Here is a 16,327-nt window from a genome sequence, read left to right as displayed (position 1 = left end):
TGCATGGACTTGGCTACCTCCTCCACTCTACCCGCTGTCCACACTTTACACACCCCACTCCGTCAAGCTTTAGTCAAAAGGGTTTACCTGATTCTGCACACCAATTGATTCACCCGCTGACGATTAATGAAGATTAGGGAAGGACAGCCAAAATCGCGAGACATGAAGCCTGTAGATTTAGGGAACTCGGGGGTCATTGTGATTTCTGATGAGACAAACAGCCAGTTCGTTGTAATATCAAAGGCAGGTACTGTGTGTGCACTTACGGGGTATAGACATCATGTAGTCAAGAGCTTCCCATGCAGAAGAAATACCACCTTGCACAAGCAGTGTATTGCGGGGGATGTAGTATTGAAAAGACCTGCGTCGTTACCCCTCGATAATTATCCTAATCATCCTAGTTTATCATATATCAGTTCGTCGGAATGCTTGACTTTTTCTTCAATATGCTTCGGCCGTAACTTTTTAATTAATTTCTTCCGATTAGCTTCTCGTTGTGTACTTTTTTCTTTGATCTACACGAAATATTTCACCCTTCATCAAATAGCTTCATTTCGCTTCCATGAAATGAGTGAGTGAGAACCCTAAGCATTCCGTAAAATACTTGATCATCTCGTGCTGTATTACTTTGAATTAAGCTTTGAACCACTAAATCATCTAGTTACACTGGCCCAGATTTTAGACAATTTCCTTCATTTCAAACTTGATAGCAGAAACTGACAAACCGTTGGCTACGGGTAAAGCCGCTCTTTCCTCGCTAATGCAAGTGGTCACACTTATTGATTGACATCTTCGAATCACAGTCATGAAAATCACCATCATTATTGAAAAACAATTCAGGTATTTTGAATGGCTGCACTTTCATCACCCTGTCGTGATCGATTTCCGCCCAATCTTACTTGACCGCTATTTGTTACAATACGATTATACGATTATACCATTTGTTCCTCCGTACTCTTTTGGATTGAGATGTCGAAAATCTAGTAATTGATTGAATGGAGTGTAATTTCAATCCGTCACATCTCGTGATCCCAAATATCCATTCACCGCTGAATGAAGAGAGTTTTACGAAATCACCATGCCGTTGACCGTTGTAGAAAGGTCATTCCAACGTATTTAATTGGATCATATAGAGAAGTAAGCACGGGATTACGGCAGAAGAGGAGAACTACATCGTACAGTATGTAAGGTTCACATCGGGATTCGGGGTCTCAGTGTTGTATGCGGGCTGGGGTAAAAGTAAAGGAATTATGCTGCGGATAAGCAGGCAAAGCAGATATCGATTAGAAAAAAGGCATCGGCAGTGTGGATCCTCAAGTTGGCGAATGCTGCCCTCGAGAGAGAGAAAAAAGGTACGCTCTACCGTTCAATGGTGCAATAGGAAGGTAATGTACCACTTTTTTGCGGGAAGAGGGGATTCTCCGTCATTGTATGTCGGTATCGTATTGGTATTCTCTCTTTTCAGGCTTTTGCAAATTGTCGTACTGACCCAAAAGGAAGAAATACAACGAATCAACAAATAGGACGATTCAAGCAATCTACTTTTCATGTACATGGATATTTATCGCGAAATGGCGAAATGCAGGTGTCCTGCAGAAATGAAGCATAGACCAATATCTCTTCAAAAGTGTGCACCCGTTGCACAGAGAGTAGGTTACCCATGAATCCATGATACATACATATCTTCGAGTTTATCGAGTAACCATCAAACGAGTAAGAAATTGTGGACAAGTTAAGAAAGCCTGACAAAGAAAGAAAAACTCAAAATCATTTAAATGTCTACCTATCACATTTGACACAGCCGATCATGACTTGTCGATCTATCCACCTAGAACCCTTGAGATCATTTGAGAAGTTTAACAGGAAGTCTCCATATTGATATCAAGAAGAGGATGAATTCACGGATCCTTAGGGTAGGTGCCAGCTATGTTCGATGTGCTATTGTACGATATGCGATGTGTTATCGTTCCATCGATCCATCGTGCCAGTTGAATGGTATTCGTAGTACAAACACATGCAAGCAAGCAAGTACACCAGGAATGGGAGCAATAGGGCAAGGGAGAGGGGAGCAAAGATAGGTGGGGGGCCGACTTGGAGTAGGTTGCATAAGAGGCGCCTCGCGAAAATAGCACAAAATCGCCTTCTTTTACCGCTGAGTTTCCCCACTGGGCCAGCCACACCTGTTCCTTAACCGACCCATAAAAGCTTAGTGCGGTAGGTTTTCATTAACAAGGGGGGTGAAAAGAGAAGGACAAGGGGCACGGAGAAGGATGGGATCAAATGCAGTAACGATGACTAGGGTCTTGGTGGATACGGAATTTTGTGGAACTAACCCCAATGCATGGATTATCATCACCTTCACCAATCATGATTTTTGAAGTTATCCATAATGCCATGTTGGATAATATTTCCTAATGTTCCTTTAGGCTCGTTCGTGAATGCCTGCCCCCATGCGATGCGGCCACTTTATTTGACTAGCCTTCTTTTTATATTCCCTAGTCTAATCCTATGTGCCTAGTGCACAACGGCACCCACCTTTCATCCACCATTCCTCAATGGGAAGTATCCTATATTCGGACCTAGTTGATATCGTCTTCTCATAGGGCCAAAGGGGCACCAACTGGTAGCCGCACGTGTGCATGTACGTTCGTGGGCGGGAATATGAGCTAGGTAGATGAATGCAGGAAAAATAGCATCACTCCATTCGATATCCAGAAATAGATTTTCCAATTCTTCCCATGGCTGAAGATGATTATTGTACATCTTTTCGACATCTTCATATATAGGTCATGAACATGCAACCATTACCTCACTTTCTTCATTGAGGCTCTCGAACATCGAAACAAAAAGGTCAATTTCTTAGTCCCTCCCTCCCCGCATCGTCGTCGTTAGATTGTTGTCTCTACCTAATTCAACATCTACCACCCGCACAACCCACTCATTTACTCAAGGTCAAGCTGGACTTGATTTGAACCGACACTCATTAATTTTATCAGTCCCCCCCGGTCTCGCCAATCACCTACGCTACTAACCCCAGTCTCTCATCGCAATATCACGCACTTCGAACCGAACTCACACTCTCGCCGCCCCCACTATTATCTACTGCTGGTACAGTACAAATACAAATGTCACCACAACCCCCCAACGCTCAATCAGCAATCAGAACGACGAACGTCAACATGGCTGTCGCTCAACCCAAACCAAAAGCTTCCAAAGCTGCTCCTGCTACAAAAGGAAAGATGCAAATGCATAGACGATCAAGGACAGGTTCGTTTCGACTTTAATTCATCTCAATTCGATATTCTTTGATATCTCTCATCGTCCGACTTTATATACTGACCTTAGCTATCAAGGTTGTTACACATGTAGATTAAGAAGAAAGAAGTGTGATGAAGGTGCCATAACTTGCAGTGCTTGTAAGCATCTAGGTTTACGATGTGAATACAAGAGACCTTCGTGGTGGGGAAACAATGAGTTGCGCCGCCAGCAAAAAGAGCTGATCAAGACTATCATCAAGCGAAAGAAGCTCACGGAAAAGACAACCGCACCATCTCAAGCTCAAACACAACAAGTCATGTCATCGAGTATCGATACCCCTCCTGGACTTACACACTCATTACCTACCTCTGCAACATACTCCGACTCCTTAGACCGCAATCGATCATCATCAATTGATTCTCAATTATCTCTCTTTGATTTCAATGCCCCTCCCATGGCCGATTACACGGCTTACAATGCGCAAATGCACTCATCGCATTCTCAATACGCAATTTATCCTGAATACTCACCTTATGAGATTGATGTAAAGACAGAACGACAAATGTTTGTTAATGATGTTCCTACTCGCCGCGAATCAACCATCTCTACCTTTAGCACGTTCCATCCACCACCACCACCCGAATCGATGCTACCATCCTTCCCAATTGATCACGAGTGGGATACTGTATACAATGAAAGACATGAAGTATTAGCAGAGGAAGCATTGAACATGAACCTCTTCGATTTCTCCCACGGTCCACCTTCATCATTCCGCCAAGTTGCCATTGAATTGGATGAGGGTGATCAAAGACTTCTCGACCATTTCGTCTCAGATGTTTTACCTACCATATTTCCAATTCTCGAAAGCAATCAACATGGTTCCGCACGAACAGATTACATCCTCCCAGCACTCCAAAGCAACAAATGTTACCTACACTGCTGTCTCAGCATTTCTGCTCAACATTTCAAATCCACCATGAACATCCAAGGAGAACAAATTGATAACGATATCATGCGCCACCGATATGCAACCATCTCCGAACTTTGTGAAGCTCTCAACCGCGACACTGATCACGTATCGATATTGGAAGCTACATTGGGAATGATCTTCTTTCAATGCTCGGTCGGTCGATTCGACGACTCTCTCCCCGATATCCCATGGCATCAACATTTCCAAGCTGCGATTTCTCTCGTTCAAAAACTCGAATTGCCACGTCTCGTCACCGAATCGCATGATCTGATGCCTTTCAACATGACTTTGACGGCTTGGATCGACATCCTCGGTTCGACCATTCAAGGCCGTGCACCCACATTTGCTCACACATACAGAGAAAAGCATTTGTCGCAAACCAACTCATCTCTCGGCTTGAGAGAACTCATGGGCTGTGAAGATCGCGTTTTGTATCTCATTTCTGAAATCGCATGTTTGGAAGCTCTCAAGAATGATGGCATGGATGACATTCAGCTTTGTCAACACGTCCATGCTCTCGGCGATCAAATCGGACTTACGGAAATCGGTGAAACCGGTCCCCGTGTTCCATTCAATGCTCATGGTATTCTCAGTCCCAAGCAATTGAGCAAGAATATGACTGCAGCTTTCCGTCTCGCAGCTCGTATCTATCTCTGCAGTCTCGTTCCTGGCTTCTCCCCAAGTCAAGATAGCTGTGTCGGGTTGGTTAACAAACTTACACAAGCACTTGAATACATCCCCGCTGGACCCGGAGGCTATGACCGTAGTCTCGTATGGGTTTATCTCATTGGAGGATCTGTCAGTACTACTCATTCTCCTTTCCGTCACCATTTTGCCGAGCGTCTCGCTGCTCTTGGAGATTTCGCCAACCAAGGAAGTTTCGGTCGTGTATCGACTCTTCTTAAGGAAGTCTGGAGTCATGTGGATGGTAGATACAGTCCTGGTGGTGGTGAAGCACATTATGTCTCCTGGAGAGAGATAATGCAGATGAAGGGTTGGGATTTCTTGTTGATTTAGAAACCCTGACTTGGATATCTTCCACTGGTATGGAAGATGGAAAAACTTCATATTGCAGTGCTATGATATAGTAGTGATACTGTATCGAATCATCACGCCGGGCATTGAGCCCATCTAGTTACTAGACCCCAGACGAAGCGAGATTTTCATGAGACATGGAAGGATTAATGGATATGTAGTACTATGAGCTACGAGATGAGATGAGAATGAGAGATACGTGTATGGTGTAAAGAGTTAAGAATCATTGAGATCAACGAGGAAAAAGACAAGATGACGACGAGGAAGATTTTTCATTCTGAAGGTTTTTTTTGGGTTTCGAAAGCATACCATGGATTGCATTATCATTATCATTTGGCATACCCCATTCATTTTTCTCATTGGCAAGCAACGGCGTTACGGCAGATTAAGAGAGAATCAGAGATATATGTATGTGTTTGGAATCACGAGAGTAAGGGAGGAAATACCAGTCAGTAGGCAGGCAGGCGTTTAGAGGCATTTGTGTGTTTTGTTTTTTGTTTTTTTGTTTAACCTACATACCACCGTTTACTTAACTTTCGTTGAACACTTTTGTATATTATTATCCTAACTTTTTGGGAATGAGAAGAAGGCTATAGAGCTGGGGATCTTGGGGAAGGAGGAGAGGATTGAAGATGCTTCTGGGATTATTTGTATAGGGTTCATATTATAGTATTTGCATATGGGTTGAGCGCTCACGCTGCTCCCCTGTTAGGGATTGGGATTGGAATTGGAGTGGATGAATAAGTAAGGAATAGGAATTCAAAATATTAAAAGATATTGAAATTGAAGTTTGATGAATGATATCTGTGATATTTTTCCGTGATATTTTTCAGCATTCGGTGACTCACCTATATACAGCATAACATGCTATCTGCTATTTCCAAATATGAAATCTTATAAAGATCTATCATTGTCTTCTTTCTCTCCTCTTCTCTGACATATTCCTTTGATAAAAACCGATCATAGATATATATGTTACCTCGACTCCAAGACCCCAACACACCGGACCAGACCAGCAAACCATACCTCTAAATTCTTCCTCTCTTGTCTTTCCTCTCCCTCTTCTTCAATAAATACATCATATCCCACCCACATACCGATCGATAATCCAGAGTAGCTAGCTTATCCGCGCATGCATGTATCCTTCAAAGGCTAACTAACCAGCACCCGATTAATTACAGACGAATAACCTCAATCATAAATAAGTACTTAGTACATCCTTCCCACCGACCGATCGAAAATCCGCAGTAGTTGGCTGAATGTATATATACACATACATACATACATACATACATACATAATATATACATATAAATCTCTACAAACTATCACCCACACACATACACACAAATCAATCTCTCACAAACAAGTAGAGTAAGTAAAACCCCTAAGTAGGTAAGGTTAATCAAGACAAACTCCAAAACTACACAAAATCAACCACAGTCAGAACAAAAAACCCAGCAATGCACTCTTCACATGTCTAGCGATTAACAAACCCCATTAATTTGATGAACTTGATGTGATGTGATATAATGACCGCATCTACATCTACATCTACATCTCCATCCGTTTCTGAACATGGAGGAAGCAGATACGTCGGGATGCATATATATATATATATTACCTATGTATATCATGTCATAAATACACAATCTCTTTCAAACCTTGCTTCTTTCTAGTATTCGATAATCGAGTTGATTTACTTGAGTTATACTTTCTAGCTTATTCTCATTTATAAATTTATACAAATACCTACCTATCTAATAAGTATCTAGTAAATATAAATATAAAAATAAAATAAAACACTATACAAGAAAGCAATAGATATCTAGTCTAAAAGAAAGTAAATACTCAATAATATAATGATTTATAGATATCTATCTACCTATCTCGTAAAATAAGTTAGAAAAAATTATATATCTAGATAGATATCTAGATAGATAGAAATCTATTTAAATTCATATAGCTGTATAGCTGTATACTCTATACTCTATACTCTATACTCTATACTCTATCTATACTTTATACTCTATACTCTATTCTAACACCCTTTCAATCTTCCTCGAGAATTAAAATTTAAATTTCCGTTATATCACATCACATCACATCACATTACACTATTCAATTCAATTCAATTCAATTAAATATTAAATATTAGGATTAAATCCCACATCAAAATCCGCATCAAAATCTCCCCCTCAACTCCGAGATCTCCTTCAGAAATTTCCCACTCACATACACACACAAAATCAACAAACCTCAAGCTCACCTCACCTCACCTCACCTCACCTCACCTCATTTCACATCCAATCTACAAACCCCCCTCCCTCCCTCTCTACCTCCCTACCTCCTCAAACTTCCGCACCCGCACCCACACCCGCACTCGCCACCTCTTTCCTTTCCTTCCTTCCTATCGCTCAATCATCCCTATTCCATCCATCCATCCATCCCCTTCCGAAAAGTTCCCTCGGAGTATTCCTCCCTCCCCTTCAACATCCATCCATCCATTCAACCTCCCCCTATTAATTTCATTTCATTTTGTTGCACATCTCACGGTAAATATCGGAAACCAAATCTCTCCCCCCTTTCCCTTTTCCTTCTCTTCTCTTCTTTTTCGTCCTCAACCCCCCCGAATCATCGTCACTTATCACTTACTTAACTAGATCGTTCCTGAAAATCACGAGAGAAAGAGAGAAAGAAATCACACCATCCATCCCGTCGATCCTCACTCACGTACACATTCAATATGATATACCTACAGATACCTACTAGGTACCCAGGTACATAAACATCAGCTGATATCAACATGGCATGGCATGACATGACATGATCGCGAGGAATCGGGTCCGCTCCGCCGTATCAAACACACACACACCACATTTTTAATGATAGAATTGAATTATTCACCTCATCAAAAACAGAAAACATAAAATCCTTTAAAAGTTGATTGATTGATCGATCGATTGATTGTCTGATCATCGCTTCCCCATCTAAACTACTGTACACCTACACGAAATTGTATGTAGGACGACTAGACTGGTACTGTACATTCCTCTCATCCATCCATCTTTTCCTCGCAATGCCTTTTCATTCCCAATCAACTCGCTCCAAACTCCTTTTGCCCATCAATCCATCTACAAATAATCTCACGACTTCCCAGCTCCTCTAACAGCCGCAATCCAATCCTCTTCTCCCATTCCCTCAGCACCAATCCCCCCTTGAAGAACTTCCAAAATTTCTTCATCATTACTAACACTATGAAGTTTGCTTTCCAGAGATCCAAAAAGTGCTACCGCCGCTCTAACCAATACTGAATCGCCTTCAAAAACTGTTACATCCCATAATCTACTCGCATTATCAAAGGATATCGAGCTCGTGAATAGAGATACAAATGTATCACGAAGATAAACATCTGGATTAAAGTTTAATCCTTCTGATGTGAGATGAGAATGAAGACGTGGAAACTTTTGCGATAGGGTGGCGAGGAAGAGGTCATAAACACGAGAAATGGCGCCGGGGTCATTGGTATGGAAGGAGAGAGGAAGAGGTCGATTGAGAATATTTGAGAGAGCTTGAAAAGACGAGGAAGGATCGGGAAGGTTGAGAAGAAGTATGGCTGCGATTGTCTACTCAAGAATTAGTTTTCCATTTTAAAGCAAAAAGGTAGAGAGATAAAAAAAAAATTGTTACTTACACTTGTTCCATGTACGTAACCCACATCACTCCTGTACATGGAATAAGCTTTGAGAACATCCATTAATGCCACATGCAAAGGTCCCTCGGGTTGAAATATCCGTAATTCAGGATATGTCTCCTTAACATCTCTCTCAATACGTTCAAGCCAACCTTTCTTCCTCTCCTCTTCTGCACTTAATTGAGAACCGCTCTTGATTGTCGTTTCTAAAGCTTGAGCTCTTCGAAGGGCAGCGGTATATGATGAATCCGATAAACCCAAGGGATTTCCAATCGCTCTTAACCATACGGCTCCACGACTTCTTGGCGCTATACCTCTCCACCATAATTCTCTCGTTCTTCGTTGTCTTATCACATCATCCCAGTTGGGTAAAACATGTTCTTCCCAAATCCGTAACAAAGAACTTGCTGTGTCATCTCTGCAAGTTGATTTGCTACGTTTTTCGGATTCTCTCTGACGTTCCACTTTCTCTGCTGATGCCATCATCTTTTGATATTCTTTCAGATGTCGTCTTTCCTCAGCTGGATCCTTTGGCGGAAGCCATGATGGTCTTGTCCTCGAAAGAACGGCTTCCTTCTCCTTTGATATAGGTAGCGGATCAATCATCAGTTCAGTCCTTCGTAATGGAGGCAATTCAGCGAATGATGATTTCACTCTTGTTGGCTTGGCTGAACGATGGTAATTATGAGTATCGGAATCCCTTCTTTCTTCATCCTCCGCATGTGCCTCCAACGCTTCTGTCAAAGCCTTTGCCTCTTCACTCAAATCCGACAAAGCTTCGTTCCAACTCTTTGCCCGAGGTTTATTAGAATTAAAATGATTAGTTGAAAATTGTCCCGTCGTTACTCCTCGTGTCATGATCGCTCTTGGTGATCTAAGTTCTCCCTGTTCTGCCGGTTTGGCAGAAGTTCCATTTCCAAGTGGCTTTGTTTTCTCCTTCGCAGGTCTCTCAGGACTCGTCGATGCTGATGGTGCAGCACTTGCTCGTTCTTGTGGAGGCCGCGGCGATATTGGCACATTTTCCAGAAGACATTCGTCAGGTACATCATCTCCATCATCCTCATCACATTCCTTTTCTAACTCTTGTATAGTCTTTCGTTCTCGATTCGAAACCCAACTGCCCCTTCTTCCTTTCGCGGAAGCTCCGGATATACTACTTCTTGGACTTGCGCCAATATTCGGGCTCAAACTTCGCTGTCGTGTAAGTGTAGTCGGTAATACAGGTGCACTGGGACTACTCAATCCTCTTCTGGTTTTTGCTGATGAACTGGGTACAGGCACAATGGCCAAGCCATCCGATGCCGCATTTCTTATCTGTGACCTCAATGTTGGATAACCCTGACGACTTTTTGTTGTTGATGTCAAATCTCTTGGAATTCTAGTATTTCCTTGGGTCGCAGACATGGGAGTTCGTTGTTGTTGTCGCTTTGCTTGACTTCGCAAATCAGTTGTGAATGTTGAGGAATATGGATTTGTCGACATTTTGACGGCGAATTCCCCAATGTCCAAGTCAATTCTTGATTCGTCGTCGAGTCCAATTTCTTCGAAATGATTGACGTCGGAAAGAATTTCATCGTTATCGGATTGGTAAGAGGAATGAAATGAGGAGGATTTCGAGGATTTCGATCCCGTTAACTCGGGGGGTGAACCAGGCATTGATGTTGGATAACCCGCATCATTTGAATAGATCATCGCATCTTCAAAAGATGGAATTTGAGGGTAGTGGTTTTCTCGTAAGGTAGCTATTTTGGCGGTATTGAATTGAAAGCCGGGATGAAGTGGAGGGGGAGGAGGAGGTGGAGGCGGTATGATGATTTACCGTTTCGAAAAGATGAGATGATACCTGCTCCCCCTGATTATGTTATGCTATGTAGGTATTTATGGATTGTCGGGTTTTGAGGCTTGTTCCGAAGGAAGTAAGGAAGGAATGGAAATTGATTTAAATTCGAATCTTGTGATTTATCGACGTGGAATTGGATGGAGAAGTGAATTGGCTTGAATTGAAGTAGAACAAGAGCTTTTTGAAAGCTTGATTGATTGATTGATTGATTGATTGACTGATCGATTGAACGAGAGTAACAAAAGCTAGGAAATAAATAAAGCCTTTTTAGAAATTAACGATTGTAATGAATGGAATTTGTCGTCCAGGTGGTGATGGAGGTAGTGAAAATGAAATTGATATTATTTGTTGATGTTGATGTACCGGTATTGGATTGAAAAGAGTGTTGCTGCTGTAGAAGCTGTCGGGTCGAGTTTATTCTCGAATGAAAAAAGATATTTTGTTTTCGCTCGTCTTCGGTGAGGGGGAGGGAAGAGATATATTTTATGGGTTCGTACTCCGTAATGAATTCGTTTCTAGATAAGGAAGGAAGGAAAGAAGAAAGAAAAGAAAGAAGAAAGAGAGAGAGAAAGAGTGTGAAGCAAGCAAAGCTGGTGGGTGTATAATGGAAAGTGTTGGATTGATGGATGGATGAGATGAGATGCTTTGGAGCCAACTTTTTCGATAGAATGAATTGGAGAAGTGGTGATATGAAGTGTAAAAGTCGTGTTTGAAGTGAATTCTGAAGTTAAAAAAAAGTAATAACTTGTAAAGAAGATTCAATGTCAAGAATCCACAAACAGCAACTGCGAAGAAATGATAATGATAGTAATAGTAACAATAATAATAATAATAATAATAGTAATAGTAATAACAATAACAATAATAATATTTACAACAGCAACAACCAAAAAGAAGCCCTCAAGTATGATTTCCCACTTTCGTAATGAACAAGGGTCAGAGAATTTCGAGAAGTCGGTCGCGACCTCAAGTCTGTAAGGATTAAGTTGATCTTTTAACTTTTAATGATGATATTCGGTGGATCATTTCAAATGCTTCATTTAGCAATCGGTGGGTCGTGGACTCATCTCATCGATTCATAGACTGGTGGACTCGTGGAAGAAAGATTCGAACAAACTGGGGATACTACTCCCTCCCATGATTCTGATATATTTGGAAGAGATGGTATGTATGTGTTTTATATATATGAGTATGTATATGAGTATGTATATGAGTGTATATATGAATGTGTATATAAGAATAGAATATGTTTATGGATTCATATATACATATATATACATATATATATAAATGATGAGTATGTGAGTATAGGAGTATATGAGTACTAGGTAGTATCTGCAATCTGAATATAAAAGATATTCAATAGTATAAAGAAAGACAGATAGATAGGGTTAAGTAGTCAAAGTAGTCAAGGTAGTCAATCAAGGAAGTCAAGGAAGTGAAGGAAGTCAAATATAAAAGTTTATACTTCAATCGAATCGATCTCTCTCCTCCTCATGAAACATTTCTTATCTCCATCTCCGTCCATTGCATCTACACATACACCCTCTTAGTTGACGATCATCATCATCTCACCAGTGAAGTGTACTATCCCAACCCAAAAGCCAGAGATTCCACCGCAAGTAAACCAGTCTATCGTTCCCGTTGCTACCGATCTCTCAAGAATTAAGTTTAGAAGTATAGAAGTTTGGAACCCGTTCTATCAATGAAGGAGCAACTAGTCGGTAGTTCGTCGCTAGTAGTTCATGGAGAGATAAGAGATCAAACACATCTAATAGCGGTGAATACAACATTGGATGAGGGAGGAATCGAGAATAGACATAGGCCCATCGAAGTGTATGTATGTATGTATGCATTATGACAACTCGGATCTTTAATTAATGATGACGGACGGCTCAACTTGTTTTGCATGCAATGAGCAATGAGATGCAACTTTCCAAGGCAGCGAGTATTTTCATCGTACAACTAATCAACTATTGGAGAACTAATTAACTATATAGGAGTTAACTAATGCTGATGGATTTATCAGGGAAAGTATATACTATTATTTATCAAGTAAATATCTAGTTTCTGTATCCAGTATCTACCATCTACCATCTCCCATCTCCCATCCGCCATCCACCCAACCTCAACTTTCCACCTCAGCATTCCCAATAACCAATCCATCCGATACCTACCTACCTACCAACTCCATAGACAGAAGAGAAAGAGAAGGGGAAAACGAAGAGAACTGACAGTACGGATACAGTAGAAAAACCGTCACAACCAAACCACCCTTTACCGAGTAATCATACGTACCTAGGTAATCATAATCGCAATATAAATATATTAAAAAAGGTTACACCTCGGAGATAAATTCAGGGACGCTACACTTCTCATTCGTCAGGTCGAATCAAGTAAATCCATGGTTAGGATGGGATGGGATGATGGCTTTCAAATCAAATCAAATCAAATCAAATCAAATTCTAAATCAAATTCAAAATCAAATTCTAGATTCAATTCCAGATTCAAATCCACTGTTTTGGCTGTTGGTACTTGGTACTTAGGAATATGTACCATACATACTAATAACCGACATATATACATACATACTACTTGGAGTCTATTTATTATAAATCTACTATCTATCTATCTATCTACCTATCAATCCATCTCTTTCCCTGAATTTCCACTCTCAATACCCTCCCTACCTACACGAATACCCAAATACAATTCTATTCTCCCATCTCCCATCTTCCATCTCCCATCTCCAAGCTCTCCATTCAATCCGAAAGCCAAAAGCCAAAACACCTTAATCCTCTCTACCTCTCTACCTCTCTATCTCTCTATCTCTCTATCTCTCTATCTCTCTATCTCTCTATCTCTCTACCTATCCACCTACTAGCTACCCATCCACACCATCCACCCATCCACCCACCCATCAACCACCTACGTAATCCTCATAAGCCACTTACCTCACCAATCATCCATCCCATCTCATCCCTCCCATCACCTCCGGCTAGAACCTCCCCTCGCCTTCTCCTTTCCTCTCCTCTCCTCTCCACACATCAACGCACATACACATAAACACACCACATAAACACATAAGCGGGGAACCATTCATTCGTTCATTCATTCATCCAAACAAAGTTCAATTCAAGAAATAAAGTTCATTCAAAAATAAACATCCCATATCTATCATTCCATCATCCATCATCCATCCATCATCCATCCATCCATCATCCATCCATCCATCATCATCATCCATCAAATAACATCCAGCCAATATGACTTAACTTACTAGGTAACTCAAACTCAACTCACACTAATAAACTCACCACATCACATCCCATCACTATCCCATCACCTCAAATTATACTATATTACATTACCTACCTACGAGTACAATACACGAAAACCGTGTATTCCCCATCCCTTCCAACAAGGAAGGAGCTTGCCAGCCAGTCGACCGTCACACACTACACTCAATGACCCTCTTCCATGATTCGACGATGCCATGATTCGACAATTCGACCATCCATGAAATAATTACTAGTACGATATTCCTATAGGCTATCTAGAGTGAAAATACGCCGTATATATACGCGCGTATACAATATGCCAGGTATGTAAGATATGTACGATATGATCGGTATGACATGTATGGAATCAACTCTTACGTGAGCAACTTTATATTTTTTCATTCCATGCTATGGTAGAGCTTTCCTGGCTGGGGATTCTAATCTCATACCACCAGACCAGTACCTCCCTATCTACTTTCGACTTCTGTATGTACCTACCTAGGTATATGTATATATATATATATATATCTCTTATACAATTATATACCAAAAAACGAACAAACCCCAATATTTCCCCCAATAACCCACCCACCTATTCATTCCACCCACTAATCATCCCTCCAATTTCCATCTTGAAAAACAAAAACAAAGGCTCCAGTACTTCCAAGTACCATCAGAAAATCTCGCAGATCAAACATAAATCTATTGCTAAGAAAAAGGGATGGTCGATGAGACTCGATGGTGCTAGTCTCCATGCGTGCTAGCAATCTACCCAGGCCAGCTGAAGGACAAATATTATTCTCCATCTAATTTCGGTACGTCCCCCGGAGACAGCGGGAAAAGACGATACACGGTAACGCGGGACAGGATTTTTTTCTTCATTCGTTAGGTCTAGGCCCAACAGCTACGAATTAGCTATGGCGTCCAAATTTCCTTTCGAGTTTCTGGCTACATGTAGCTTGGTTCGCATTGTGATCTTTGCATCGACCTTGCTCCCGAAAGAGTCGTTTTGACTCTGGTTACTTTCTTGTGAGACTACCTAGGTACGCACTGTTAAGTGTGTGTACCATGATTAAAGTTGTGACCTCCTGTATGTTTCTCGATTAAAGGGTTTTCTGGAAGACAGGCATGGAAAGGATCTTGGGCTGGGTGTGCTCAAGTATTGACTAATAATACTGGTGCGGGCAAAGTTCGGTGGAGGCCTATTGAAGATTCAAAAGGGGAACGAAGCTTCAGTGAAAGAGTTCCTCCCTCCTTATGCGAATTCAAATGCGGAATGCTCCCCTCCAACGGATTTATCAATCCTCGACACTTATTTCAATCGTCCCGCAACGCATGGATGGTATAAGACTTTGGATCTTAACCTTGTATGTATTCTGGAAAGTTCCCATGGCTCAAAAGAATTTTACACCCTGTTGATCTTCCTGTCCGAAAACTTGAGCTTTTCCCTTCTTCACCAGTATCGCCAATGCTTTTTGTAATATCTCCGTATCTAGACCGTGGAATTCTATTGCCAATCCATCTGTTAGCATACTCTTCTTCAAACCCAGATAACCAGAAGACAAAATAAATAACATACCAGCACCCCTACCTCCCTCTCCCTCAACCAACTCATAAAGTGTCAACACACTCCCTCTCTGCCCCGTCTCGTCAACCCACTCCTCAATAACCCTCGCCCATTCATCTACCTTCCTCCACCATACCCAACATATATCTCCACCTACTTTCCCATTCCCCCCTCCGCCAATCCACTCCACTCTCCCCTCCTTTCTCATAAACTCCAATACCTCTCTCAACCCCTCTTCATCCAATCTCCTATTAATCCTCTCATTTCTAAATAACTCGGAAGATAACAACGTAGAAACCGTAAGACGAAACAATCGATGAAACGCAAAATAGGAAAGGATTAAATCGCTCCATTTGCGAAGTTGCGCATGGAGAGTCGAAGAGGTAGGTTGGAGGGTGAAGAAAGGAGGAAAAGAATGTTCGCGGGGAAATTTAAAGGTTTTGGCAGATGTGGCAGAACTTTGATTTTGAAGAGTGCTCATGTTGAGTTGCGGATTGAGTTGTGATGTGATGTGATCGCAGTTGCGATGGAGAGTCAGAGTGGGAGCTTTGGTGGAGGGGAGTTTGGTCAGCCTTGTATGGTCCATGCGTATCAAGGCTAGTCAGGTAGCCTTGGCTTATTAGTTCCGTGCTGAAGTCATCATTGGTATTTCGTATTTACATTGAAGAATCGAATACAAAAC

At 41.4% G+C, this 16,327-nt stretch overlaps 3 protein-coding genes across 3 annotated transcripts; 1 reads left to right on the top strand and 2 right to left on the bottom strand.

Annotated features, from left to right (window-relative positions):
* Window positions 1-2,826: 2,826 nt before the first annotated feature.
* On the top strand, window positions 2,827-6,046 carry EAF02_000912 (uncharacterized protein). The gene is made up of 2 exons (XM_038896960.1): window positions 2,827-3,267; window positions 3,354-6,046. Exons 1-2 carry the CDS (start codon window positions 3,126-3,128, stop codon window positions 5,243-5,245), a joined length of 2,034 nt encoding a protein of 677 aa, XP_038763819.1. The 5' UTR covers window positions 2,827-3,125; the 3' UTR covers window positions 5,246-6,046.
* A 1,879-nt stretch (window positions 6,047-7,925) lies between these two features.
* EAF02_000911 (uncharacterized protein) lies at window positions 7,926-11,352 on the bottom strand. The gene is made up of 2 exons (XM_038896959.1): window positions 8,958-11,352; window positions 7,926-8,889 (listed from the first exon to the last, which is right to left on the bottom strand). The coding sequence occupies exons 1-2, from the start codon at window positions 10,647-10,649 to the stop codon at window positions 8,410-8,412; spliced, it is 2,172 nt and encodes a 723-aa protein (XP_038763818.1). The 5' UTR covers window positions 10,650-11,352; the 3' UTR covers window positions 7,926-8,409.
* A 4,120-nt stretch (window positions 11,353-15,472) lies between these two features.
* On the bottom strand, window positions 15,473-16,126 carry EAF02_000910 (uncharacterized protein; the record flags this gene model as incomplete). The annotated part of the gene is made up of 2 exons (XM_038896958.1): window positions 15,473-15,585; window positions 15,658-16,126. The coding sequence occupies 2 exons, from the start codon at window positions 16,124-16,126 to the stop codon at window positions 15,473-15,475; spliced, it is 582 nt and encodes a 193-aa protein (XP_038763817.1).
* Window positions 16,127-16,327: the final 201 nt, after the last annotated feature.

The sequence above is a fragment of the Botrytis sinoallii genome (genome assembly GCF_014898435.1).
Source record: "Botrytis sinoallii strain Bc 23 chromosome Unknown BSIN_001, whole genome shotgun sequence".
NCBI lineage: Eukaryota > Fungi > Ascomycota > Leotiomycetes > Helotiales > Sclerotiniaceae > Botrytis > Botrytis sinoallii.
Note: the sequence above shows the minus strand (reverse complement) of the source record. Positions and strands in the feature narration are given on the sequence as shown.

Coding starts and splice junctions, on each gene's coding strand:
- EAF02_000912 (XM_038896960.1), top strand. CDS start 3,126: ATGTCACCACAACCCCCCAACGCTCAATCAGCAATCAGAACGACGAAC. Junction 3,268..3,353: donor GCATAGACGATCAAGGACAG/GTTCGTTTCGAC, acceptor TTAGCTATCAAG/GTTGTTACACATGTAGATTA.
- EAF02_000911 (XM_038896959.1), bottom strand. CDS start 10,649: ATGATCTATTCAAATGATGCGGGTTATCCAACATCAATGCCTGGTTCA. Junction 8,890..8,957: donor GTTACGTACATGGAACAAGT/GTAAGTAACAAT, acceptor ATTCTTGAGTAG/ACAATCGCAGCCATACTTCT.